Source organism: Tubulanus polymorphus, chromosome 1 (assembly GCF_964204645.1).
Source record: "Tubulanus polymorphus chromosome 1, tnTubPoly1.2, whole genome shotgun sequence".
Taxonomy (NCBI): Eukaryota; Metazoa; Nemertea; class Palaeonemertea; order Tubulaniformes; family Tubulanidae; genus Tubulanus; species Tubulanus polymorphus.
In genome coordinates this window covers 26,002,027-26,027,677 of record NC_134025.1, presented here as the reverse complement: position 1 = coordinate 26,027,677, position 25,651 = coordinate 26,002,027, and the positions used below count along the sequence as shown (strand labels likewise).

The window sequence follows — 25,651 nt, the reverse complement described above, 5'->3', positions numbered from 1 at the left end:
GAGGCGGTGTCATTAAGTCCTGACATATGTGTAAAACAAGCTAAGCTAAAAGCTATTTCAATGAAACTGTCAATTTTATTTATCTTAACTAGTTTAACAGAACCATCTCACACAAGATTTAATATCATTTCAATGCCCCTCGTATCTGAAAAATAAAGCCAAATATAAAATACATGAATTTACAGAGCAATTCTTTATCAACATTCTTTTTTAAGATCAACATAGCTTGGATCATGTAAATCCAGGCTTTATTTCAAGGGCACTCCCTTAATCCTTCCTCGAAGCTTCACAGTTATGCTCGAAGCATAAAACAATACATCAATGTCAATCAACTTAACACAATGGCAAATGATTAAGATTTTGCTGCTGCCGATAGTTGAAAAATATCAAACCTCAAATTGAGATCTAACTCTGGAATTAGAATTATGTCACACCAACTAATCTTTGATCAAGAGAGAGGATTAGAGACCTGCCCTTAAAAATATCATGTACATAACCTGAGGTTGAAAATACATGCAGCTCATAACAATATTTAACAGGAGCTAGTTCATTTAAAGAATGACTGAGAAAATTATGCTACAGCCATGATCTACGGTATTGAAGACTATTTTTATTCAACAATTCATGATTTAATCCCGTATTCATCTTTTGACGTCTCAAGATCTTGATTTCAATATACTTCATGCTTAGTTTAAAATGAACAGCAAACTGATGTTTAACACAGATTTTCTCAGCTATGAAATCAATCTGATATCCATAAATCATTAAGACAACTGCAATGAAATTCAAATAAAGTTTCAAATACTTTTATTAAGTAACCCCTGATTGATAGAAACATTATACATGTAATTATTGAAAAATACGGCTCTTTGACATTGCCTAACATATCATACAATAGTTCAGTAAGTTTGACCTCAAAAGCTTGGTTCTCACTCAAGTCACTTGTTTTTGTTGAAAATCCAGCTGAAGAGGTACTAGGTGCACTGAAATGGCAATAGCTTCGTACAAGAGACTAAACTGAAGGGTGATATTTTATAACTAAAAGCACAGTCTTGATTAAAGAATGCACGATAAGCTATCAATATCAGGAGTATGCTAGATAAAATAACATATTATTTGACTACTGTCAGGACACCGGGTCCTAGACTATAGATCATAGGTTAATACATTCCCAAATTTAAATCAAATATATCTTGGAACCATTGTTATTGGTTTACATTACATATACCAGTATATCAGATGAATTTTATCTGTATGTACCCTTCCTGGCTATGCCAAATATTCAGTCAGTATCAATAGTAGAAAAGTCTGGACCCGGTCTCACTAAACAGAATAATTTACTTATGACAATGTTTTCTCAATAATTTAACAATTCACATCCATTATGGCTTCAGGAAAATTGGGCATTGGAGGTTCTTGAATACAGCATAACAAATATATCAAGACTAAATTGAATGAATACAAAATATCGTGTCGGTAAGTTACGGAAACTGATGTTCGGGTGATCAATATCTCTGAAATATGCTTCTGTACTGCTCTTTTTCTTTGATAGTGAAACGAATGCACGACATGAGGTTTCCTTTTGTCTGAACAAACATTTATTCACCGTTGAATAATACTGTTATAGATTTCCGAGTGCGCAATATATCACAGTTTCAAACAACTTTTGGTTGATGGTTCATTTCAAATTTTAGCACACATAAAGCGATGCATCTTCGTTTATAAGCTTACCGGTTTAAGTGAATGGTGTGAATATTTCTATGGAGCATCTGCTATGCAATCTTCGGCTGCATTAGGCGAGCATACAACAATACCATAATTACCTAATTTTGATACTATTAACCCAGTTACAGAATCAAGATTTGCGTCAAAACAAATTTGGCTAAACCTTTAGACCAGTTATACATAGGACAAAATTAGTAAAGCTTGAAAAGACTCTTAGAAGTGATGCCAATTAAAGTGTTGGATTTGAACATCCAGGGAGTAGTTTTTGGGATGGTTTGAAGTTTGTTCAGACTATTCTTCAAACGTTGAAAACTATATCTACATATTTCTATTTCGACGAATGTGCGTTAAAACTTAGAATATTGCAGCGGAAGAAAAACCCGAACTAACTCTTGCTAAGTCAGTTATATTGGCTAGTAGTGGGCTGCCAATTCACAAGCTACATACTGCCAATCCCAAGGAAAATTGTCAAAGATCGAGAATTCTGACAAGACATTAAGTGACTCAGCGACTGAACAGAGTGATTGATAGAAGCAAAATAGAAAATCTCAGCAGTTTCCAAAAAAATCTTCACGTTTTCATATCCTGTGATTTCGATAAATGTCTGTAAAACTTTTTATGACTTAATCAAATATCGAAACTTAAAAGACCAATTACGGAATAGACAGCAATACACTATAGGGAATATAATTGATTACCAACTGAAATGTTGAATTATTAATATGAAATCACAATAACATAAGACTGTTTAGAGGCAAAACAGGAAAGGAACTATCTTGTTGGTAAGACAACTGTTTTATCAAAACCTGTATCACATTCTCATCAAAAATAATTATCAAATATTTTGATTTTTTGTCACCCGGGCAAATTTACCTGATCGGATAAACAGACCCAACCTTAATTCAACAAATTCTATACCGGATGTTATCTGTTCAGACACGCATCAATTTACCAAGGAACAATTTTGTTTTAAGATGACTTCGTTATCATACCAAATTTCATATAAGAACTACATATAATAATTATTTATAATATATATGATTAATGTATACCTTATTTACACAGTATAAACACCTATACATAGCCAGTGGATGAGTTGCACCTTTATTTTTGACAAAAACGCGTCATGATTCCATGAGTTAGGTCGATGATACAAGAAGCTGGGGGAATTGCTGATAACCTAATGCTTTAAAACGCCATGACGATTCTTCCATATCTGCCTATATGAGATATCTCGTAGTGACTAATGTCCTCACGTTGGAACTACGAGATATATCATAGTGAACAGTTAATAGTGTTCACTAAAGACTTTGATGGAAACGAATCTCATGCACCACCACGCAATGAACGAACGAGCTTGTTTCGCTATCACACACTAAATTTACACGGGATCCTACCGTACCCCGGTATATACATTTACTATTTCAGCACAGTTGTTGCGTGGCGATGGTTTTCCAGGGGTACTGAATGCATGGGCGCAATTGACAATGCAGATAACTGTTATACTACATCCCATCTCAGTTGGATGTCAGTAAGCTTCACCTGATCAGTTACACTGGAAGACTGATCGTCTTTGATCCTGAATTGACAGACCTGAAGTATACGTTAACCAGAGCTCGCTTACTGAGCTTGAAATCGAATGGTGTTTCATTCTTCACGAAAGCAAACCCTCATTGATGGTGTATTGTGTTCAATAGTGAAATAATGTCGTCAATCTTATCCTCATGATTAATCAATTCAAAAAATCATGCACTTTTCATAATCGTGTCATTACAACGTTATTTAAGTCAACTGTTCGTATGATTTCCACGTAGCTCCTTGATGATGATGGTCAGCGTGTTCGGAATCATTGATGACATTTGAACCGCATTTAGGTGAATAACTTATCAATTGGCACTTAATCATTGAATCTAAAAAGAAATCAAAGAAACACATTTATATGTCTAATTCTAACAATCAGTCATCAAAGAATTCCAGGGTGATTACTAAACAATAGTGATTTTTACCTATTAATGTTAAGGACCATCCCAAAACTTCTCTTGTTCGGTCTGAAACGAAAACACAAATGTGATAAAATATACCCGCAGGTAAGAAGCATTATCATATATGCGCGTTAACACTACTGAAATGTTGGCCGAATCGAGTGCAAAGTCCTGTAGAAAACACAGTTCATGTCCTACTAATATACATACATACAGCCAGAAACTACCACATCACATACAATCAATGCAATTGATTCAAATCTACTGAGGAGTGACCGACACCTTCAATCAACCGTCTGGGTGAAAGGAAGCTAGATGTCACCTAACAATTTGCCAAGAACAAAGATGACCTTAATGTGAATACCTGAGCTTCCTTACTAGCCGGCTTTAAACACAGAACTATTTATGAATAATCTTGATATGAACTTATGATTTTCATCAATAATGTTAACCAGGGTTGCTACTTTCCACCCCATTTACAAATCCCCCGAGTGATAAACTTCTACATTTTTAAATGTAACAATTCATTTTTCAATAGAATTATCCAAGATTATTTTCTGATTCCCTGAGTTTTCCAGGTTTTTGAGGTCAGTGGCCACCCTTTATGTATGCAAAATGAAGATTATTAGTTTTAGTTGTGAATTGAAATGTTTGATGGCCAGATGGGCTTTTCAAGAAGTTCTCACCGATTCAGAGTCTTTATCTGTAATGGGACGATATTTATGGTAAAATTCCTCAATTGTATTGTGTCTGAAAAAGAAAAGTTTTCAATCAAGTTTTCTCCCTGCATCAATGTCATAAACATCACAGATCCTTTCACAAGATTAGACTTATCACATTTTCTCGTACTCACTTCGCATGTAAACCTCCTCCGGGAGGTAAACCTTCTATACCAACTTGGGACAATTCATGCATCAACGTCGAAACATTGCGAGGATATGGGTCACAAGTTTCCATGATTTCTACAATATAATAACAACAAAATGAGCGATGCACATAATTTTTAAGAATCTCAAAACCAATATCAATCAATGCAGGCTTACAGGTATAAGGAACAAATGAAAGTGGTCATCTATCACGCAATGATTACCTTTTACTTTGTTTCCTATCCTTTGGTTTAATTCTTCTTCCTGTTTTACCGCTTCGGGACAAAGTCTTGGAGCACCTTCAAAGGCTATGAGCACGATGCTCATGTTGTCTTTACTTCCCTGAAATAACCAATAATTCCAGCATTTACACATTTTGCAACCAAACCATTATTCAAGAAAAAATTCTTTCAACCAAAATTGATTTTCACAGTATTTCTTTGGCACTGACGCTTACCTTATATAGACAGGTATCAACTACTTGATTGCATATATCCTCTAAACTGTCAGTGAGCTGCATTCGATTGCGAACATAGTCACAGAGTTCTTCATTCGAAAGGACATCCCAGATTCCATCACAGGCTAAAACACAGATTTCATCAGTTGGCTGTCGATCTAACACTGCTATTTCCGGTTCTGGGGACACCATTTGTTCGCATTGACCTTTCTCCATGACGCCTTTGTATTCATAGTCGCCCAACGCCCTCGACACGGCTAACGATCCATTGACTCGTTGGATCATAACGCTTCCGCCAGCGTTAAGAATTCGTTCTTTCTCCACCGGATTGCTCGGTTTATGGTCTTTAGTCGAATAAACCACTTTCCCGTCGCGGATCAAAATGCCGCGCGAATCACCGCAATTCGCAAAAAATAATTGCTGCGGCGAAATCAATAGTCCAACAGCAGTTGAACCACTCTTATCTTCACCGCTCGAAATTTCGGGTATATCGCGCATTTTTCGATCCAAATCTAAGAAACCGGTGCGTATGCCGTTTTTGATTTTCTCCAGACTGGGTTGAGCGTCGAGTAGAGAACTACGAAAATCATCATTAGTTAGAATGTGCTCCAGCAGTTGTTCGGCACAGTAAAACGAAACCTTAGCACCTGCATGCCCATCAAATACGGCGAAAAACGACCAATCTTTTAATCTTGCCGGCAATTGCGTAACAGCACAATGCGCATCCTCCATCTCAACTCTCCATCCCTGCATACTGCTAAGGCCATAACGTAATCCATTTCCTTCACCGCGCTGGTTAGTTTTATCAGTCTTAGGCTTGTCTAAGAATGCTCCCATTTTTATTACTTAGTACTGTGCTATCCTGAATAAAAGAATTCATTTATCAGTAAGGGTCTATAAGTGCCGAGAAAGTGGACAAATTTTGCATATATCCTCGGACAACTGTCATGGTTCAGGGTTCCCACGGGTTAGCCAATATCATTTTCCATACTTTTTCCATACCCGGATTATAAATTTGCCCCTAAGCCTAGGGCAATTGCACGCATTTGGTCTTCTAGACCAACGTCAGATAAGTTGTTTACGAGTTACTAAATCAATGATAGCCCTTATGTAACCACACCAGGCGCCTGTTTCAAGAGACTTCCCCTACCAGAGCCAACCAGATTTTTAGGTGACTTGCGGCATTCACAATTTTCTTTTCTGGTTTGGGTCTTTGGCCAGTTTTACACAGGTGGAAGACCCCCCGCTGAAAATCCTGGACATGCCCTGGTATTGTAGATATATCATTAACGAACAACTAGAGGTAGATTTCTGTTCGGGAATAGAAATTCTTGTACTAACACTAACAGGAAACGGAAATCATAATTACAAAAGCTCCAGCTGCATGACTTATCTAGTATTCAAGAATCGATCTGAATCTGCCTTAAAAGAAGGCTTTGACCAATTGCATAAGTAGGCCTATGCTATTGCTCCAAAAACTACGTTTGTTTAAGTGACTGAAACGATTCTCTGACCGCTAAACAAACTAACTCAGATATTCCATATGGCATCCATCAACTGGATGAAATTAAATATTAGGTCTAAGTTGTAAGATCGATGCTTGGCGCTTGATGGGTTACGTTCCACTTTGAAAAAAGATGACAGACTCACATCAGTTGATCAGAAGCGTCACGCTAATAATTATGAACACTACTAAAAATGGGCCTAATTTGATAGGTTGCTCATGATGAAAAATAAGAACTCAATATTTGAACTATAACATGATTAAGTCAGCTTTTAGTTCTAACCTCAAAATACCGGTGCCCTTAAGTAGGTTTGTTTAAATAAATACTGGTATTTCAAAATTCGGCCTAGTCATTGCATGCATGTTGCGCCGGTCCTATTAAAATGATTTAGGGCCTACTGTTGACGTGAGACTGTCTGTGGTTGATGAGTGTGACGAGTCAGACCTTAAAAAGTGACAAACTTTCACTTCATGCTCCTAATTTCGGCTTAGAATAACGACTACAGTTACACCCGTCCGAAAACATTCCAACAACAACACAACAGCAGTGGTTCTACTTCAGAGTTAGTTACATTCAATCATCCACCACCGTATAATACATACACGTACAGTACTGGGCATGCCCGCTGAAATTACCCGGATGTGATTACTAAAAATAGAACGTAAATAACAATGATGTCATTATTGACCAATCAACGCGCGGTTTACAATGCATCGGCGACCAATTGATGGGCAGCTCGCATCGCAACCTGGATAGCACGTGCCCTACGGATCACATGGCTATTGGATTCGAATCCCTATTTATCACTGTTTGTTTACTGCCCACAGGGAGTTGTCAAGATTGATTAAATGTATGGGGGCCAATGTTAAGAGGTACCATTTTACTTGAGTTTCAAATTGTTGAGTTACAAAATATTTCTATGAACTAAAAATTTAAATTACTTGAGGGTTCAAAATCTAATCAGACTAATTTAGTTTTAATGCAAGCCCATTCGAGTATGATAGCAATCTGAGTCATTAACCTAGGGTAAAGCTGTGATTTTAATTGGTATCGATATAACTGTCATACTGAATAGTCTCTTTCAAATATCTTTGATAAGTGGAAAGGAATGAAACGACAAAGAAACTAATTTTCAAGCACATTGTTTGCATTTTATTGATACACTGTACAGCAAATATGAAACGCCATATTATAGAAAATAAAAGTTTTGAGATTCATAAACACATATCGATAGCACCAGTTAGCAAATGAGTTCTATTTTTCGGTTTTGTCGATGCTTTTCTTTTTCCGATAAATTTAGTTTTCAAACAGACTTTTTCATAATGAGATGACGACATAAATGGTTCAAACGAGAATCTACGCACATCGGGCATTCGACGTAAAACGATACCTCCGGGTACTGATATTTCGATTTTACACAATCGCCTTTTGATAGTCGTTTTTTCGAACATATCTTGAACTCTGAAATGTCGACTGGTTTTACGTTTTTTTCTGTCCGTTTTCGCTTTAGCGTCATCGACCGGTTTAATCCGTTTTGAAATCGTCAATTTGATACCGCCGGCCGGATCGTTAACGGTGCTCTTCACCGTCAAATCAATTGACGGATCGGCTAAAAACGCGGGGATCTCATCAGATCGATCGGAGCGATACGACCGGTCAGATTTAAACGATCGACTATCGATGTCAATTTCTTCTACGTTACTATGACTATGATCGCTTTTTTGCTCTTCGACTTCACTATTGAGCAGCTCAGTTAATAGTTCTTCACCGGACTTCGCGGCCAGTTCATCGTACAGAACAACCACTGGTTTCTGTTTATTCTTCGGAGCTAAATTTGTGACTCTATGAGGCAGTGGTAATTTGACGGCTAAACTGTCACCGAATTGTTCGTACATGTCTATGTAAAGGTCATAGAGTTTTTTGAAATGTTCATTATCATTCGACGAAACCTTGCTTTCTTGCACCGGTAGTTTATCAGATGAACTACTCGAGACTGTGCCATCCTTTTGACCAGCTATTAACGAATAAGTGGTTTGAAGCGATTTTTCCATATCTTTTATTTCAGTTCGCAATAAGTTGTCAACAGCCAGCTAGAAACAAAGGAAAGCAGACTAACATTACCAGTACACCGATACTAAAAACTGATGAGCTAAAAAGGTTTAAAATGACTTACCAATATGGTACCATAGACTTTATGAGCATCAGACTTGATTTGAGCATTGTTTAGAGTATTGTCATCCATAGCTGCCCTTATATGACACCAGTAGTTAGGGAGATGAGGCAATAAAACTTTACGCACAGCCTGAAGTTTCAAAAATGGAATTTTGCTAATAAAATCAAGACTATAGGTTTCAAAAATAATCTCCAGAAATTAAATGCTTACTTCTTGACCCAAAGCAGCCAATCCAATGACAGCTCCGTAATGGGAACAGAAAGGTCGTCCTGAATCATACAAAACCTCTTTCAAAGCTTGTACATTTCTGTACTGTAATTGATTCATAGAACTCGCCCATTCCCTATAAAATGAAAAGTTACTTGAATTTATTCCACTGTTAAGCAAGGTTTCTGTTATATATGCATTTTGTCACTTTCTAAAAGTTTGAACTCACCTAGTAAGATGCGCAAGAAGTCGCGCAGCGTAGTCACGCAGTTTCCAGTGATCATTAAGGGGGTTTATAGATGCAGCAAGTGGCTCAATTACGCAATACATAACGCCTTGAATCAGCATATTCAGCTACATACATTGATTAAATAGTGACATATTATAAGAGATGCTACATACATTTTCAGTTAAAGAGCATGATACGGAAGCTTTGCAACTTACGTATGGCTTTGGTTCCAAGTATAGAGAAGGATTGTTCATTAAACTTTTGATGGTATGGAGTAATTTGGTTAACTGCATAATGTCATGACTCACTTTTTTTACCTGCAAATAGCATACGATTCAGTACTGCTGACAAGAGAAACGTGAGCTAGATTTATCAATTACGTACTTACCCCATTTGATACAAAATTCACAAAATATGGTAACAGCGGTACAATCTTGTTATTTGTACGCAGGTCTTCTAAAGCTATCTATATCAAAAATAGATAAGTCATGGTAAATTCAGTGGTATACGTAAACGCACATAAATCACATTTAAATGAATTACCTTCATAAGTTCTTTATCATTGCTCAATATTGCTTTTGTCATGTTATCATAATACATCAGTAATTCTTCAGAGAGTCCTTTCTGTGCCTTGCCATTACCAGTTTTAGCTGAAAAGAATACTTCTATTTTTGAAACTAAACATCTTGGGCAGCCATGAAAAATTACAATTTTTTTTGTCAGTTATTTGTATGCCAGCCAATAAGGCAATTCACTCACCCTGTGCAATACTAGACAACTTCTGTACCCCTTCAACTGCTAACCAATGCGCTAGAAAAATGATAATGATGCAAATACTAAGATTTGTTGATGTTAATCAACATAATTTCCTTTAATTCACACTCGATCTATATATTCACCTTTAACAGATATTTGTCCCGGATTGTTGACAGGAATTTCCTCTTCAATAACCTGTGCTAAATCTAATTCTACATCTTCGGTGAAATGAAAGTCCTTTTCTAGTATTTGTTGGAATGGTTTTGAGCCTGTCGATCCATGCCCATAAACAGGCTGTCAAATATATTTGAAAAGTAATAATTGTAAACGTATACATAAATTAAAACATATTAGAATTAATGCATTAGTTTATTTTCTTCATTACTTTACCTCATCATCTTTTGACTTCATTGCTTTATTGAAGTCCTCAGTTGTTAGTTTGCGTCTTTTTGAATGCCTCATATATTGACAACTTGCCTAATTAAGGAAATGTAACATGTTTGGTTCAAATCAATAATGTTTTGTAAGATTTTAAACGAGTAAATCCAACAGTCTCAAGTCAATATGAAGTAATTTCGACTATCAGTTAATCTAAGATATAAATATGAATGGACTGGATGAATCAAGTCATTTAATGATAGGCCTTAAATACCTGGGTAATTTCTCGAAGTCGGTAAGTAACATCTTGAGACAATAAATTGACGACTTCATCTGATAAATGCTCGCAGCCGATACTTTCAGCGTACATTCTGATGGTTTCTCTTGAAATGATGGCATATTTCTTCTCATCTCCGGTCTTTCTCTCGCCAACAGATAAAGATGCAACGGGAGTTTTGTCCATTTTTAAAGAAAATTTCGTTGAAAAAATTTGACAAACTTCAATCCGCCATTTTGAAAGCTCCACAATATTGGCGAGGTCAATCCATTCGGAGGGCTCCGACAATATTCGAGTAGCGTGGGATAGATGGCCGGAACAAACCTTCATCGCTTTCTACGACCATTTGCATGTTTGACATTAGTTTCTCCTCATCTATTCGACCGTACTGGTTGGTGGTTCTATATTAAAGACAGCGAAGAAATGATTTCGTATTGAGGTAAAATGCGCTTAAACTTACAAATATGAAAATAATCTCGACGATGCAACGTCCCACAGTGTGACAATGGGGAGATTATAATACGCCTTACTAAGTCAGTGTCGAATTGACAAATAATACAAAAAAACACCCATTCGTAAATTTTTTGTGTATGAATTCACATTAAATTCAATGTTGTAATTCACTTTATTCAAACAGTCATCTTTGTTCCCTAAGTCAACTCATACGTGGTCCAATTTCCACGTTGTACACCTTTTTAACTTGTCTTGAAAAAAGAAATAAAAAATTTTGTATATAGATTGATTGTAAGTATAGTCTGAATCACAGGGGCTCGTATCAGAGTTGTAGGTAATGTAAAAATGATAATCTGTTAATCAGAAATCCAATATATATAGTATGGTTATTTTATATGTACTATATAGCCTACATTGGATTAACAGATTATCGTTTTTACATTACCTACAACTCTGATATGAGCCCCTGTGGTCTAAATACCAGTCGTCGTTACCGGTTCCCTACTGGTTGTTTGTAGAACGGCGGCTAAAAGATCGTGGACAATAAAAAATGAATAGACTTTAGGTACTAGACTAATTGTAAGTAGGCCCTAAAACTATGCCCTAAAAGCATTATCAGAAAAACATTTTGAGTTTAAAAAAATTCCATTGTGTGTATCTGATGATATTTTGATGTAAAAAAGGAGGTAAATAGCTTTTCAAAATGCAGGGGCTATCTGCAGTAGGGTACGATTAGACCTGGGGTATGAGTTGACCTTGTATTGAGGTTGAAACTCCCAGACCACATGCACAGACTGATTGGTTGTTGGCATTAACCAGTGTCTATGCCAAAACGATGCTTAAACAAAAATGAAATAAAGTCTTTACTTGGCCTGTGATATAATTTTCAAGATTTTGTTTTTGTTATTGATACTGTGAATTGTTTACCAGTGCCAGGATATTTGTTTTTCTCGTAAATGATCTTGAGCTTTGAACAGGGTTCTCGGCGAGGTGTTTCTTTAGTCTGCGGTCGGTCAATCTTATTTCTTTTTAAATAATGAGACTAATTGCTTAGTAGACTAATAAGCTTATGAATGATAATGATAAAAAATCATAAACAAAGTGAAAAAGGGGACGCATATAGCAAAATGTAAATTTTATCTCCTTTGAATTTTTGTAAAATAAAGAGCAGTCTAAAATTCAAAGTTTGATGATATTAGGTCTACACTTTATCTTATCAAAGTCCATAGCATGGTCCATTTGTTATCTAGCCTTGATATAGGTATAATCGCTCGACCTTGGATTCGTAGTACTATCTTTTTATACAATTACTTTTTCAAATAGATACTACGGTATCTATTCATATTTAGTTTGCTGGGACCTAGATGCAACCTTTCACAGACTGCTACAATTGCATACTGGTTGTGTGTTGGCGAATGTACTGATAGTTCAGTGACAGCTGTGCTTTATGTTTACATACATGTACCAGTATTGAGCTAACTCTTCTGATTGAATAAATGCCAATTGATTTCACTGAAATATTATAATTTCTAATTAAATGATTCATTGATTTTATTCTGTAGGCCTACATCATTGGTATACGCACTTTATCTAGCTGGAGAAATTTTTAAAATCTGGTTAATCATTATAGATTCTTATCTGTTTTGCAGGATTCTTATCAGTTAGTAAGGTGTACAGAAGAAAATCATAATAATGTTACGTTTGCAAAGCAGAGTGGCAAAATTGCCATTGGCTCAAATTGGTGGCACAGTCCTAGGGCAGTCAAATGCCAAGAGTGCAGGCTTCAGACTTCCAAAGAATTGTTTGGCCCTATTCTCCACAACGGCTAATAAGAAGGATGTGACTTCTGAAAATGCTGCCAAATTGTATGATCAGAAACAGATCCGTAAACTTATGGTGGCAAACAGAGGTAGGTGTCCATACTATAAGACGTTGTTTGCTTTTACACTCAAAATACTGGAAGAATGTGTCGTTTAAGAATGTTTGCTATAAAGTTATTATATTTGTTGATTATAGGTGAAATAGCAATTCGTGTTTTTCGGGCTTGTACCGAAATGAACATACGAACAGTAGCCATCTATTCCGAGCAGGATACCATGCAAATGCATCGACAGAAGGCTGATGAATCATATCTTATCGGTAGAGGTCTGCCTCCGGTAGCTGCTTATCTGAATATTCCTGAAATCATTCATAAAGCAAAGGTATGATATCCAGGATTGGAGAAAGGATTTAATCACAGGAATTCTATTGATTCATTCATTCACTGTTACAACTTGTTTTAGGAGAATGATGTGGATGCTATTCATCCTGGTTATGGTTTCCTATCTGAAAGGGCTGACTTTGCAAAAGCTGTTACCGATGCCGGCATCATATTTGTGGGCCCTTCATCGGAGGTTGTACACAAAATGGGAGATAAAGTGGAAGCTAGAAAGGCAGCAGTTGAAGCAGGTATGGTACCGAACCAAATTCATGCAATAACTTTGCATCTCTTGAATGCATTACTATGTGTTATAATCTCTTAAAGGTGTTCAAGTTGTACCTGGTACCCCCGGTCCGATCCATACAGCAGATGAGGCCAATGAATTTTGTCAACAATATGGGTTACCTATTATTCTGAAGGCAGCTTATGGAGGTGGAGGTCGTGGTATGAGAGTAGTACGAGAAATGAAGGTATATCGAATTGCTATACGCTATGCTACAGCTCAGACCCATTTTGATTCCCAATACGCTAAGAAAATCTTTTTCATGAAATTGTAGGATGTAAAGGAGAGCTTTAACAGAGCCACATCTGAAGCGCTATCTGCATTTGGTAATGGAGCCATGTTCATTGAAAAGTTCATTGAACGCCCCAGACATATAGAAGTTCAAATTCTGGGTAGGTCGTAGTTAAAAATAGTACCAGACTTATATCTTTATGACTGCCACAATATCCCAATTTGTTTTCAAGGTGATAAAACTGGTGAGGTAGTTCACTTGTATGAGCGTGATTGCTCTGTACAGAGAAGACACCAGAAAGTTGTCGAGATAGCACCAGCACCACAGCTTCCCGATCATATTCGTCAATCAATGTGTGATGATGCTGTTCGGTTGGCTAAACATGTCGGTTATGAAAATGCTGGCACCGTTGAATTTCTTCTTGACGAAAATGGTAGCTACTACTTCATTGAGGTGAACGCTAGACTTCAAGTGGAACATACAGTAACTGAAGAGATCACAGGGTAAGTGCAATATAAGATTATTAAGGAGGTTTCAATAAATCTTAAGGTCATAATATATTTATCTTTTAAAGATTTGTACATGTACTATACCTATAGGGTTGACTTGGTTCAGGCTCAGGTACGCGTTGCAGAGGGTAGAACACTCGATGATTTGCAGCTTCATCAGGATAATGTTAAAGTTCAAGGCTGCGCGATTCAATGCCGAATGACAACTGAAGATCCGGCAAAAAGTTTCCAGCCAGATACAGGCAGAATTGAGGTGACAAAGACAACACCTTGTAAATAGCTTCTCTCTCCATTAATTTAGTTCGTAACGCTAATATTCCTTCTTATGTGTTTAGGTGTTCAGAAGTGGTGAAGGAATGGGAATTCGTTTAGACAGTGCATCAGCCTTCGCTGGTGCTACTATATCACCATATTATGACTCACTTCTTGTGAAAGTCATTGCCCATGCTCGTGATCATAAAGCCGCATGCTTAAAGATGCTCAGATCATTGAAAGAATTTAGAATCAGAGGTGTTAAGGTATAAATTAACTAATCTTCGTTCAATATAAAACTATATAAAGATGATTTCATGATTGATATTGTGCTATGTATGAATCTTGCAGACTAATGTGCCCTTCTTGTTAAACGTGTTACAACATGAGAAGTTCCTGTCTGGTGTTGTTGATACTTACTTCATCGATGAACATCCTCAACTGTTTTACTTCGAACCATCGCAGAACAGGGCTCAGAAATTGCTTCGTTATCTGGGAGAAATAATGGTGAATGGATCTTTGACGCCATTAGGCACAGATCTTCAACCTAAAGATGTTGTCGTAGAATGCCCTCCAGTACCATTTCGTAAGTAATTAATTAAATGGTTCCCTAACGGAATATTTTCATGTCTTCTGCTACCATTAAAAAGTCTGATATGCGCTTTACTATACCGGGGTATTCGATCTATGATTCAAATCTTATCCTTTCCTTCTTGGTAAGAACTATACATGATTAAGTGTTTTTCGAAAATACCAAACAAAACTGTATATTGAATAATGGGCTTGTACATGTTTGACGGTTTATTTGACATGGATGAATTGTTTTACAGTAACCACAGATCGACACGGTGAGATCAAGTGAATTAATCTGTCCCTTATACATGCAAAGTGGGCTAATAGACACCTCTTTTATATTCAATACACTCATCGTATATCTGTGATATGATGTTTTGAATGCAGTGTTTTCATTAAGCTTTTCAAACTTTAGCACTTTATTGGCTATTATGAACTGTACGGATAGATTGTTTGGCTGATTTCTAGTCTGAATGTTCTTTGTGCTTTGAACCTGACTTATTGATAAGTCAGATAATTCATTTTTCCGGTAGTCAAAAGACACATCAGCTTCATTGAGTTTCTTTTGTCAGAAGCTTTCTGTATGTAGATGAAAATGTAGTACGGGTAGACCTCTCCTTTTCCCAAATGCTTCCTTTAATGAAGTAACCGCTATGCTTAAGATTCCCCTTAAAACCTGGATAATATGTTGACTATGAATACTAGTAGATGCTATACCGTAATTGAATCAACCCAATTAACGCGGTGTGAGAGATACTATTAAGAGGCTGAAAGTGGAATAGTGATTAGAACATACTTTTATCTTAATCGCTTTGTTTATAGTAAACAAATCATATGTACAGTTTATTTGTATAGAATATATATTGTGATGGGTTCCTTTTACCTGTTAACCCAGTTATTAATCTTTTGTTTTTGCTCTAGGAAATGCAGTAGTTGCATGTTGCTTCATCAATGAAATAAGTACTTAACCTTTTAGAGATTAAATTTTGTTGAGTACTCTAGTAGCTCGATGATCTGTTGTTAAGAGCTTTAATTGAGCTAGTGCTAGAATTTATTGGCTAAGCTACGAAGAAATGAAATGGAAAATCATACATCTACAATATAATGATCAATGATATCTTTGTTTTTATTGTTTAGCTCATGACTTGCCGAAAGGATTTCGAGATACCTTACATCGCGAGGGGCCGGAAGGTTTTGCTAAGGCTATACGGCAACATAAAGGTTTATTATTGATGGACACGACATTACGAGATGCACATCAGTCGTTGTTAGCTACTCGTGTACGTACTCACGATCTGAAGGAAATTTCACCGTTTGTAGCTCACAATTTCAATGGGCTGTACAGTCTTGAAAATTGGGGAGGTAGGAAAAATTCTAATTTCTTAGATTCATTCACTTATATAAAATCGCTATCTACAGTAAATATTGATGCCGGTCATTTGTAGGTGCTACTTTCGACGTCGCAATGCGTTTCTTGCACGAATGTCCCTGGAACCGACTGGAAACTCTAAGAAAGAAGATACCTAACATCCCGTTCCAGATGTTACTGAGAGGTGCGAATGCCGTAGGTTACACAAATTACCCCGACAACGTGGTGTTCAGGTAAACTATGAATTATGAAGATGTGGTTTTGTATTCATTATACATCATGACAGGGAAAATGTATAAAATTTTGAAATATTTTTCGCCAGATTCTGTGAGTTAGCTGTTCAACATGGCATGGACATTTTCCGTGTATTCGATTCACTTAACTACGTGCCAAATATTGTTGTTGGTATGGAAGCAGTTGGAAAGGCAGGTTTGTATCATTGAGCATTCTGATACATGATTGTTTACATGCAGCTGAAATCATCGATATACATCCTTTTCATGTACAGGGGGAGTCATTGAAGCCGCTATATCCTACTCCGGGGATATTTCCGATCCGAAAAAGACGAAATATGACTTGCAGTATTATATGAAAGTGGCTGATGAACTTGTAAAAGCTGGAACTCACATTCTTTGCATAAAGGTACTTACTTATGATTTGGATTCATTCCTTCCCTTCGGTTTATCAAACCGTTCACTATTTTCACTATTTTTATGCTCTATGTATAGGATATGGCTGGCTTGTTAAAACCTCGAGCAGCGAAGATGCTAATTGGTGCACTGAGAGACAAATATCCCGACATGCCAATACATGTCCATACTCACGATACAGCAGGTGCGGGAGTGGCTGCAATGTTGGCTTGTGCTGAAGCTGGTGCTGATGTCATTGATACAGCCGTTGATTCGATGTCTGGTATGACATCTCAGCCGAGTATGGGTGCAATCATTGCTTCACTGCAGGGAACTGATCTTGCCACAGGTATTTTGATGCACATTAAGAATACAATGGAAAAGTGATGTTTGAAATAATTTGCTTTCACAAGCGTGCACCTTGTTCTTGCAGATATTTCTATGGATAAGGTATTTGAATATTCTGCCTACTGGGAAAAAGCAAGGGGTCTTTATGCTCCATTTGAATGTACAACTACACTGAAGAGTGGAAACTCTGATATCTATGAAAATGAGATCCCTGGTGAGTGGTACAAAATATTGTCTGCTTTATAAGCCATATTATGCAGTATTCTGCGAGGTCGTCTTAACGTTCCCCTGTTTGTTTCTAGGTGGTCAGTACACAAATCTTCAGTTCCAAGCACATAGTCTTGGGCTTGCTGATCAGTTTGAAGAAGTGAAGAAAATGTACAAAGAAGCCAACGCATTACTTGGTGATTTGATTAAGGTAAAATACGATTACAAGTTTCTTGGGGGGTTGGTTCTTTGAAAATTTGTGAATAGAATTGTAGGACAACTGCGTATACATTTTGTAGGTGACTCCTTCTTCTAAAGTTGTTGGCGATTTGGCACAATTTATGGTCCAGAATAAGCTCACTGGACAGATGGTGGAAGATCGTGCAGAAGAGCTTTCATTTCCCATGTCTGTAGTTGAACTGATGCAAGGTCAGCTCGGTGAACCGTACGGCGGCTATCCAGAACCACTACGAACAAAGGTCAGTACATTACACATATTTCTCATATCATAGGGATGATCGGGGATAGTCTTTTGGTTATATCGTCGTTTTAATGATTTGTATATTTTTCAGATCCTAAAAGGAGCCCCAACTGTGTCTGGGCGTCCTGGAGAATCCATGCCACCATTGGATCTAGAAAAACGCAAATCTGATTTGATTGAAACGCATGGTCGATACATCAGGGATGTGGATGTCATTAGTTCTGCTCTTTATCCGAAGGTTTTCGATGACTACAGAACATTCAGAAATACATATGGACCAGTCGATAAGTTGACAACTCGTCACTTCCTGGTCGGTCCCAAAATTGCTGAATCATTCACGGTAAACAAAACTCATGATGCATTTAACTTTATCTAAGTGAATGAAATAGATTTAAAGTGTGTGATTCTTGAACTACTGCGTTAGGTTGAAATTGAGAAGGGAAAAATTCTGCATATTAAGACATTGGCTGTAGCTGAAGAATTGAACGCTTTGGGTCAGAGGGAAGTGTTTTTCGAACTGAATGGACAAGTTCGCTCTGTGTTGATCAATGATAAGGAAGCTATGAAGGTATTTGCCTTTAATATTGTATTTTCTTGTTCCTTCAATATTTCTTAAGTACCAGAATTCTCATTCTGTAATGTTCTAATCATAGGAGATGCATTTCCACCCGAAAGCATTAGTAGGTGTGAAAGGATCTGTTGGCTCTCCAATGCCTGGTAATATTGTTGAATTGAAGGTAAGATATCCAAAATTTATTTTCATTCCCATAAATTAAGTCATGTTAATGAAGTAATGTTCTATTAATAATCTAATTCGTGAATTTCAGGTTAAGCTTGGAGATACAGTTGAACAAGGAGATCCATTACTCGTGCTGAGTGCTATGAAAATGGAAATGTTAGTCAACGCTCCTGTATCTGGTGTAATCAAATCATTAGATGTTTCCCCAGGCTCGAAAGTGGAAGGAGACGATTTACTCATGAACATAGAGCCATCCACTTAATCAAACTGTTTCCTATTAGAATGTTAGATTCAAGCGATAGTTTGATATTGTGAGAAAAATGTATTTACTGAAATTACACATACTTATGTAGATAGACAAATCAATGTTCTTGTATGATCTAATCATGAATATATAATGTGCGGTGTCTGTCACCTAAAATCTATAAGCAGAAATGTATATAAAACAATATTAAATTATGATAATGATTATGAATAATCAGTTGTAGAATTTATGAATTTCGAGAATACTCTGCACTACATTAAACACACCATGTGTACAAATTATGATAAGCACATATCATACATTATAAAGCCATATGTCATTGTAGTAAAGCTGTCGGTATGTGTCGTCAGTGGTAATACTAGCTAGTCATTCTATCAGTTATTCATTTAGAACATCATGTATATTTTATGAAAATATTCTGTGCTCGTAATTCATAACAGTATCATCACATAATGTGCTTGTCAAATATTAGTATTGTTATTAGTAAACTTGGTTAGGCTGATTATTTCCAATCTCTTTGTGGTCTTATTTTCAGGACGCTATGGTGTGTTTATATCTAGGCATCAATATTGCATCTTCAGGAATGGAATTAAACATTCCCATATTCTCAATATTTCACGACGAAAACGGGTTTCCTTATACAACTTCATTTATTATTTTATAAGGTTTAGAAGAGGCTAAATTACTTCACCATACCCTCATTATTATTGCAAAAATAACCATGACAATGTTAACCAGAAGAAATATATGAAAAGACTTCGAAACAATAATATTGATGTGCGTTATTGTAGCTTGCATGAAACATACACCTGTATATTTTGTACATTCTGAGCTTATGACTTTGAATAGAATGAAAGAAATCACATCATGTGCTTTATATTATATGAGAATGTCTGTTTAACTGGAAAAAACCTCTTGATGCACAACATCATTCTAAATGATTATATTCTAGATTAAATGTGTTTTCGATTTTTTTCATGCATGTATTAATTGACTGAAATCATGTAGGTATTAATTACTAGGGTTTGCAGTGTTATATTTTCTAATCTGATGTGATATCTGGTCGTAATGAAAGAGCCATTAGGTCAAACCTTTAAAAAAGCATTTGTTTTATTAATTACTTTCTAGATGTGTGTACTAAGTATCCAATGAACACAGAATATTATGTACCGGTAGATATAGATAATTGTTAAATTACTAAGGATACAAATGTACATATATTCCTTGTTAAATATTGGTTTACCAGTTTAAGAAAGATTGGGAAGGCTTGCAAATACGTTTTTAGTGCCAAAAGTTGCCAAAAGAAAGCTTGTTTAACAGGGAAAAAAACTAGAAACATTTTTTGAGTTATTTTTCGACGCAGAAGTCAATAATACTAATATAATACAAAATCAGAAATCCTGTCTAGAGACTTTTCAACAGATGGTGCAGATTGTAATACCTTAGTATATAGTTCAACTTCAAATATAGTATAACATTTGCAAATTAGCATTTTTGTATTTTTTGAGTTTTTGGGAATTCGTAGGATTATGAACAGCCAAGGTTAAGCCAGTTGAAAATGATGATCCTCTGCAATCTATTCTCCTTGAAATATGGATACAGCACCGTGAAGAATACAACTCAAATATAAGATGTATAGAATTTGTATTTTACTCATGATTAGTTTTTGGTATTTCTCATAAGATACATGTACAGTGTACAGATTTATACGACAAACTACCAGGAGGCACAAGAAATTATATTCGTAGGCACAAAATATTCAGCAATGAGCAAGAAATATGGTTTTTATCAATTAGGTAAATCTAAAGACATACACTCAGATTAAACAGAAATCTTAATAGAAATGCTTAACCTTTGAAATTACAGAAAGAACTGTACAAAAAAACTTATCCCTTATTTTTTGAGAAATTGCATGTAAATGCATTTCATACTCATTAATACATGAAACATGTAAAAAATCACTAAAAAAACTAATTGTATCAATTTACAATTATGTCCTATCACAGTTAAAATATTGGAAGAGTATTTATAGGTTAAACTATAAAACATTAAAATAAGCGCCTTTTTTAGCAGTCACACATATGTAAAATACTTTGATCAAGACCAACATTGCAGACAGCCCTCTCCACTTCGACTAAGGCCCAATATTCATGAATTTTGGCATCAGCGTGATTTGTTAATTCTTATTCACTTGTTTCTTGTTTAGGTGATATCGGTGCCAGAGGTTCTGAGTGTTTTGAATCAACCGGGGCAGATTCTATAGTGTTTTTTAAGTTAGTCGGATGGTTGATACTTTCGAGGTATTTTTTCGCTGACTCTGGTTTCAGTTGGTTCCACACAAATGCACCATGTCTCTGCAATAATAAAAGGGTTAAATTGGCTATGATAATACGATACAAATACCAAGATACGGAATAGATTAATGAGCCTACGTACCTTAGCTCTAATTGGGTAGTTTGGATCCAGTCTACAGTTATACTTATGCTCATAAGAAATCTTCTCTTTATGAACTCGAACATCACCGTTTGGCTTCATTAAACTATTGACTGGAACTGAAATTAAAAACATATTGTGCTTGAAAATTAGTTTAATCAAGAATATAGAATGATAAAAGATCTTCTACTTACCTATTCCTAATGCTGGGTGTTTCTGAGTATTTGCTGCATGTCGTCCATTCCCATTAGAGATCAGATTCTTTGATTGATGATAATCTTTTCGATAAGTGGAATCGGATGTTACTGGAGGAGCTTTTAATGGTTCGTTTGATGTCCTTGAAGGCCACCATAGATTCTGTTCTTGTCTAACTGGATGCGTGTATACTGTGCATATTGGCTCATTTATTAGACGAACATTTTGCCGTAAAAATTTGCAGTGAAATGGGTGCGGATTGTTCCAACGATCATCAGAAGGGACTGGCTTTTTTTCGACTGGTCCATATGGCAGGTTAGGAAGACGAGCGGCTTGTGCAGGAAACCTTGATGTAAAAATACCATTCATTTGTTCTGCATCTCCGCTGATCACACGGAATGTGTTTGGGCTGAAAATGCAAACAGCTGAAACACAGTGCAGGAACAATGCATTGTACTCAGTAGATTTTTTCAAAACTCAACAAAAACTTACGCATATTTTTGAAGAACCTCTTTCTTTCTCGAAACTCCGGGGTAATTTAAGGTTGTCATAATTTACAATATGTGAATCTCAAGTGTAGAAAATAAAATAAAAACGTTTACGTTGAGATTTTAACTTAAAGAAATCGTGCAATAAACAATCATTCTAAAAAGAAATGTCTGACTGGTGCGTCTAGACCTGTCAAATGGTGTCAGCCATGTTGTTTACATGTTGCTAAGCGCACTGTGTTGTGTCTATAAACAATATACGTTTGATAAAAAGAATAGCCTCGAATTATTATCGGATGAATCGTATTTTCTAAATTTTCTAAATAACTGTAATTCAAAAGTAGGGGCTTCTACATATTTGATGCATTCAGTAGATGTTTTTAGGAGATTAAAACCTTGGTGATAAAGTAACAAGATGGCGACGATGGTTCAACTTTTACAAAACGTCGATGGAATTGTGCAGGAATCTTACGACAGGAAAAAGTAAGAATTCTGATTAGGGATTGATATGTTGTGTTGCAGCAATTGCTTCTAGATCAGTCGCATCAAACATAAGAGTTGTTTCGAGATGCAGTGTAAAAACATAGAAAGCTGAAACTTCAATTCAATTTTATTTTATTTTCATGGCAAAAACTAAGGGCCTACACTTACTACAATACAGATAGGATTTCATCGTTTCTCTACTTTGTCTTTATTTAACAGAAACGCTGAAGCACAACGAGATGATGAATTCAGGGCAGCATTAAAAATCCAGTCGTGGTTCAGAGCAACTAAAAGCCGATGTTACCTTAAGTAAGTTGCAGTGGCCAGTGCAGTGTCAATAATGAGTGTCAGTCAATTATATTTTAGTCAGATTTAGAGGCCTACCGGAGGCCCTGCAATGAGGAGGCGTGAAATAGATAGCTCTACTTTTCCAGATAATAATAAGCTATCTATCTTTCTTAGGTACTTGAATAATTGTGCAACAACCATTCAAAAAAGATGGCGCGGTTTCTTGGGACGAAGGTTCTTCCGTATTTTACTAAGAGTAAGTCTCCACCCTAATCAATGTCTATTTCATATTTTGATCCATTCTAATGAGATGGTATCAAGTGGTATGTACCCCAAAAACTGACTGAGCTAGTCAAATTGAAATGGACATTATTGACCTAGGCCTATATTACTCTGATAATACATAAACTACCCAATACTACACTAATTTATTCGATGCAAGTTTAATACGTAGAGATATTTGGTGCATTGTTTATTTCTTTGTTGTATTTTAACTTGCAGAATAGTGTCTATATTATGAAACTCAATTTCTACAACAGCCAGGCCACTATTGTAAGTGCTGGGTACTGAAATTTCTGAACTGATTCAAGTCTTTATTTGATGGATGAATTGATAGTTGTGATGATAATTTTCAGATTCAAAAAATCTGGAGAGGATTCTATACACGGAAATACATGTTCAACTATTACAGCAGAAAGCGTTATTTAGAAGGTCTACAAGTCAAAAATGAAATCATCAGGTAATCAAAACATGAAAAACTAAGTCAGTATATTGCAAAAAGAGTAGGCTGAAAATTGCATAGTAAATCTGAAATTTATGAAATTTTCAGAGCTGAGTTGCAAGAGTTTGCTGATATACAGAATGCTGAACTGCAGAAGAAGATGATTCTTAAGCAAAGAGAAAAAGAAGATAATTGGGCTCGCAAGAATCACCACCTCAAGAGCACTGTAGTCATCCCTGGTATTTACAATTCACCATTCCTCATGTAAGTTCAGAATTAAGAATTCATTTCTTGTATTTTCACAATGGGATAGGAAATCTGTATTCTAAAGTCATCCCATTTTAATCTTATCACCTTAGGTACCCGTCTGAATTGGAAATACGATTGCATAACTCAAAGCCATTGGATCATCCGAAGGAAGTTTCTAGCGCTGAGCCATTTGACCCCACATGCAAAAGTTACGACTTACCCAAACCAAAAGTACTTCCTCCTATTCCTGATAAGAAACAGGTAAACTGTCTTCAGTTACCCAGTAGTACGAAAATTTGGACAAGTTGATTCACAAAAAATTTGTGATGTTTTCTAGGGACCGTTCCGCGATCCAAAAGACGTACAGGATCAACGATATAAACCGTTCCAGCCATCGTTACGAGTTGCTACTAATTATACGAGCGTTGAAGAAGCTCGCGAGAAATTAAAGCAACAAGAATGGGTCGATAGACTCAATGATAATCAGTACGTATCAATTATCCGAATATTGCTTCATTTAAAGTAGGAACTAGTTCCATGGATTAATATTTTACTGATAACAATGAAAGTTAATAACCGAATTTGACTTACCGGTATTTGAGATAACTGTTACTAGGTGCAGACTGGTCGTTACGTTATTTAATCATTCTCTGTTTGAATTTACACCTGACAGAATGGTCGAACTCATTATGACAAAAGAAGAAGAGTTTCAGTATGTTTTAAAACAATTGCTTTTCCTGTTAATCCACAAGCTACGTGTACATCCTTTAATGCACTATATCCTCTGACCGTAGATATATCATGTTGTTATACCCATATATATCTCGTTGAAACCCGTTTTGTAAAAGCACTTTAGTAAAATTTACACTTTACATGTGTTAGCTTTTGATGTCGTCAGTGAAATTTTTTTTTTCAGATGGACACAGCTTTGATTTAGTTTCTTTATCAATTGACTCATACTTATTTCAGATTTCTTCCTTTCTCAAAGCAGAAAATTCCATACGACCCACTTCTACACACTTCATCCCAATACGGACATTTGCCGTATGGGACTAACTATTTCCGAGAGACAATTGATCCTGTTGTTACAAAGGTAAATAGCTAACAGAATTCAGCATTCAGTGCTCTTTTTGCATATTATGAAGTTTCTTATCAGAAAAATTGTTTCAGCCTTTCAGGACGTTGGTACCACCTATTCCTTTGTTTGATAAACTGAATGACACATACTCTCAAGGACAAGTGTGAAAAAATTGATTTACAATTATATGAACTGTGATAACTGATTATTATTTGCCGTTATTCATGACGAATATTTTCTGTGCATCGTGTATTAGACACCAAATCATTATACATGTACACAAGTAATTCTTCAGCAACATTTCCGCAATGTAACCAATTTAACCTGTTGCTAAATTTATTCATGTTTTCATGATAGATATATTATGTATACTGTTGTTTTCTATTTTGTAATGAAAATATTAACTGATTCTAGATAGTCTCCTCATCTCTGAATCAAAATGTGTGAAATTCTGTAAGTAATGATTTAACTCTTTTGCAAGTTGTTAATATTCCGTCCAATCAAAAACTGCTTGATTTTATTTTGCTTCAAAACCAGTACGTTTGTTTTTGTATATACAAAATGTTATATTTACTTCTGTCAAAGCTAAAATATAGAAAATGTCTTTACCATAATTTGCTT

The 25,651-nt window shown here is 36.0% G+C and overlaps 5 protein-coding genes across 8 annotated transcripts; 2 read left to right on the top strand and 3 right to left on the bottom strand.

Moving 5' to 3' along the window:
- Positions 1–74: 74 nt before the first annotated feature.
- LOC141900416 (protein phosphatase 1A-like) lies at positions 75–7,171 on the bottom strand. 2 transcript variants are annotated; one of them, XM_074787317.1, is made up of 7 exons: positions 7,138–7,171; positions 5,031–5,892; positions 4,798–4,915; positions 4,561–4,669; positions 4,394–4,457; positions 3,732–3,773; positions 75–3,635 (listed from the first exon to the last, which is right to left on the bottom strand). In XM_074787317.1, the coding sequence occupies exons 2-6, from the start codon at positions 5,865–5,867 to the stop codon at positions 3,741–3,743; spliced, it is 1,161 nt and encodes a 386-aa protein (XP_074643418.1). In that variant the 5' UTR covers positions 5,868–5,892; positions 7,138–7,171; the 3' UTR covers positions 75–3,635; positions 3,732–3,740. The 2 variants fall into 2 exon arrangements, with proteins under 2 accessions (XP_074643418.1, XP_074643410.1); XM_074787309.1 differs by lacking the exon at positions 7,138–7,171 and adding an exon at positions 6,980–7,128.
- Positions 7,172–7,700: 529 nt separating this feature from the next.
- On the bottom strand, positions 7,701–10,782 carry LOC141910557 (TAF6-like RNA polymerase II p300/CBP-associated factor-associated factor 65 kDa subunit 6L). Its single transcript, XM_074801253.1, has 11 exons — positions 10,553–10,782; positions 10,291–10,377; positions 10,044–10,194; positions 9,904–9,954; positions 9,688–9,794; positions 9,533–9,610; positions 9,360–9,461; positions 9,145–9,269; positions 8,919–9,051; positions 8,709–8,837; positions 7,701–8,625 (listed from the first exon to the last, which is right to left on the bottom strand). The coding sequence occupies exons 1-11, from the start codon at positions 10,739–10,741 to the stop codon at positions 7,750–7,752; spliced, it is 2,028 nt and encodes a 675-aa protein (XP_074657354.1). The 5' UTR covers positions 10,742–10,782; the 3' UTR covers positions 7,701–7,749.
- Positions 10,783–10,883: 101 nt separating this feature from the next.
- On the top strand, positions 10,884–20,583 carry LOC141898224 (pyruvate carboxylase, mitochondrial-like). 2 transcript variants are annotated; one of them, XM_074784051.1, is made up of 23 exons: positions 10,884–10,994; positions 12,658–12,917; positions 13,025–13,209; positions 13,291–13,456; positions 13,533–13,678; positions 13,766–13,883; positions 13,956–14,226; positions 14,323–14,485; positions 14,568–14,750; positions 14,836–15,070; positions 15,315–15,332; positions 16,195–16,419; positions 16,503–16,659; positions 16,749–16,855; positions 16,935–17,068; positions 17,155–17,404; positions 17,489–17,617; positions 17,706–17,821; positions 17,910–18,089; positions 18,183–18,431; positions 18,516–18,659; positions 18,745–18,828; positions 18,919–20,583. In XM_074784051.1, the coding sequence occupies exons 2-23, from the start codon at positions 12,701–12,703 to the stop codon at positions 19,090–19,092; spliced, it is 3,651 nt and encodes a 1,216-aa protein (XP_074640152.1). In that variant the 5' UTR covers positions 10,884–10,994; positions 12,658–12,700; the 3' UTR covers positions 19,093–20,583. The 2 variants fall into 2 exon arrangements, with proteins under 2 accessions (XP_074640152.1, XP_074640161.1); XM_074784060.1 differs by lacking the exon at positions 15,315–15,332.
- A 236-nt stretch (positions 20,584–20,819) lies between these two features.
- Positions 20,820–22,427, bottom strand: LOC141905420 (ciliary microtubule inner protein 6-like). Its single transcript, XM_074794279.1, has 4 exons — positions 22,216–22,427; positions 21,723–22,132; positions 21,532–21,647; positions 20,820–21,449 (listed from the first exon to the last, which is right to left on the bottom strand). Exons 1-4 carry the CDS (start codon positions 22,272–22,274, stop codon positions 21,279–21,281), a joined length of 756 nt encoding a protein of 251 aa, XP_074650380.1. The 5' UTR covers positions 22,275–22,427; the 3' UTR covers positions 20,820–21,278.
- On the top strand, positions 22,339–25,614 carry LOC141905405 (spermatogenesis-associated protein 17-like). 2 transcript variants are annotated; one of them, XM_074794259.1, is made up of 11 exons: positions 22,339–22,694; positions 22,914–23,003; positions 23,157–23,238; positions 23,484–23,534; positions 23,618–23,721; positions 23,812–23,967; positions 24,063–24,213; positions 24,290–24,438; positions 24,626–24,664; positions 24,922–25,045; positions 25,123–25,613. In XM_074794259.1, the coding sequence occupies exons 1-11, from the start codon at positions 22,627–22,629 to the stop codon at positions 25,195–25,197; spliced, it is 1,089 nt and encodes a 362-aa protein (XP_074650360.1). In that variant the 5' UTR covers positions 22,339–22,626; the 3' UTR covers positions 25,198–25,613. The 2 variants fall into 2 exon arrangements, with proteins under 2 accessions (XP_074650360.1, XP_074650368.1); XM_074794267.1 differs by lacking the exon at positions 24,626–24,664 and having other exon boundaries at positions 25,123–25,614.
- The last annotated feature ends 37 nt before the right edge of the window (positions 25,615–25,651 follow it).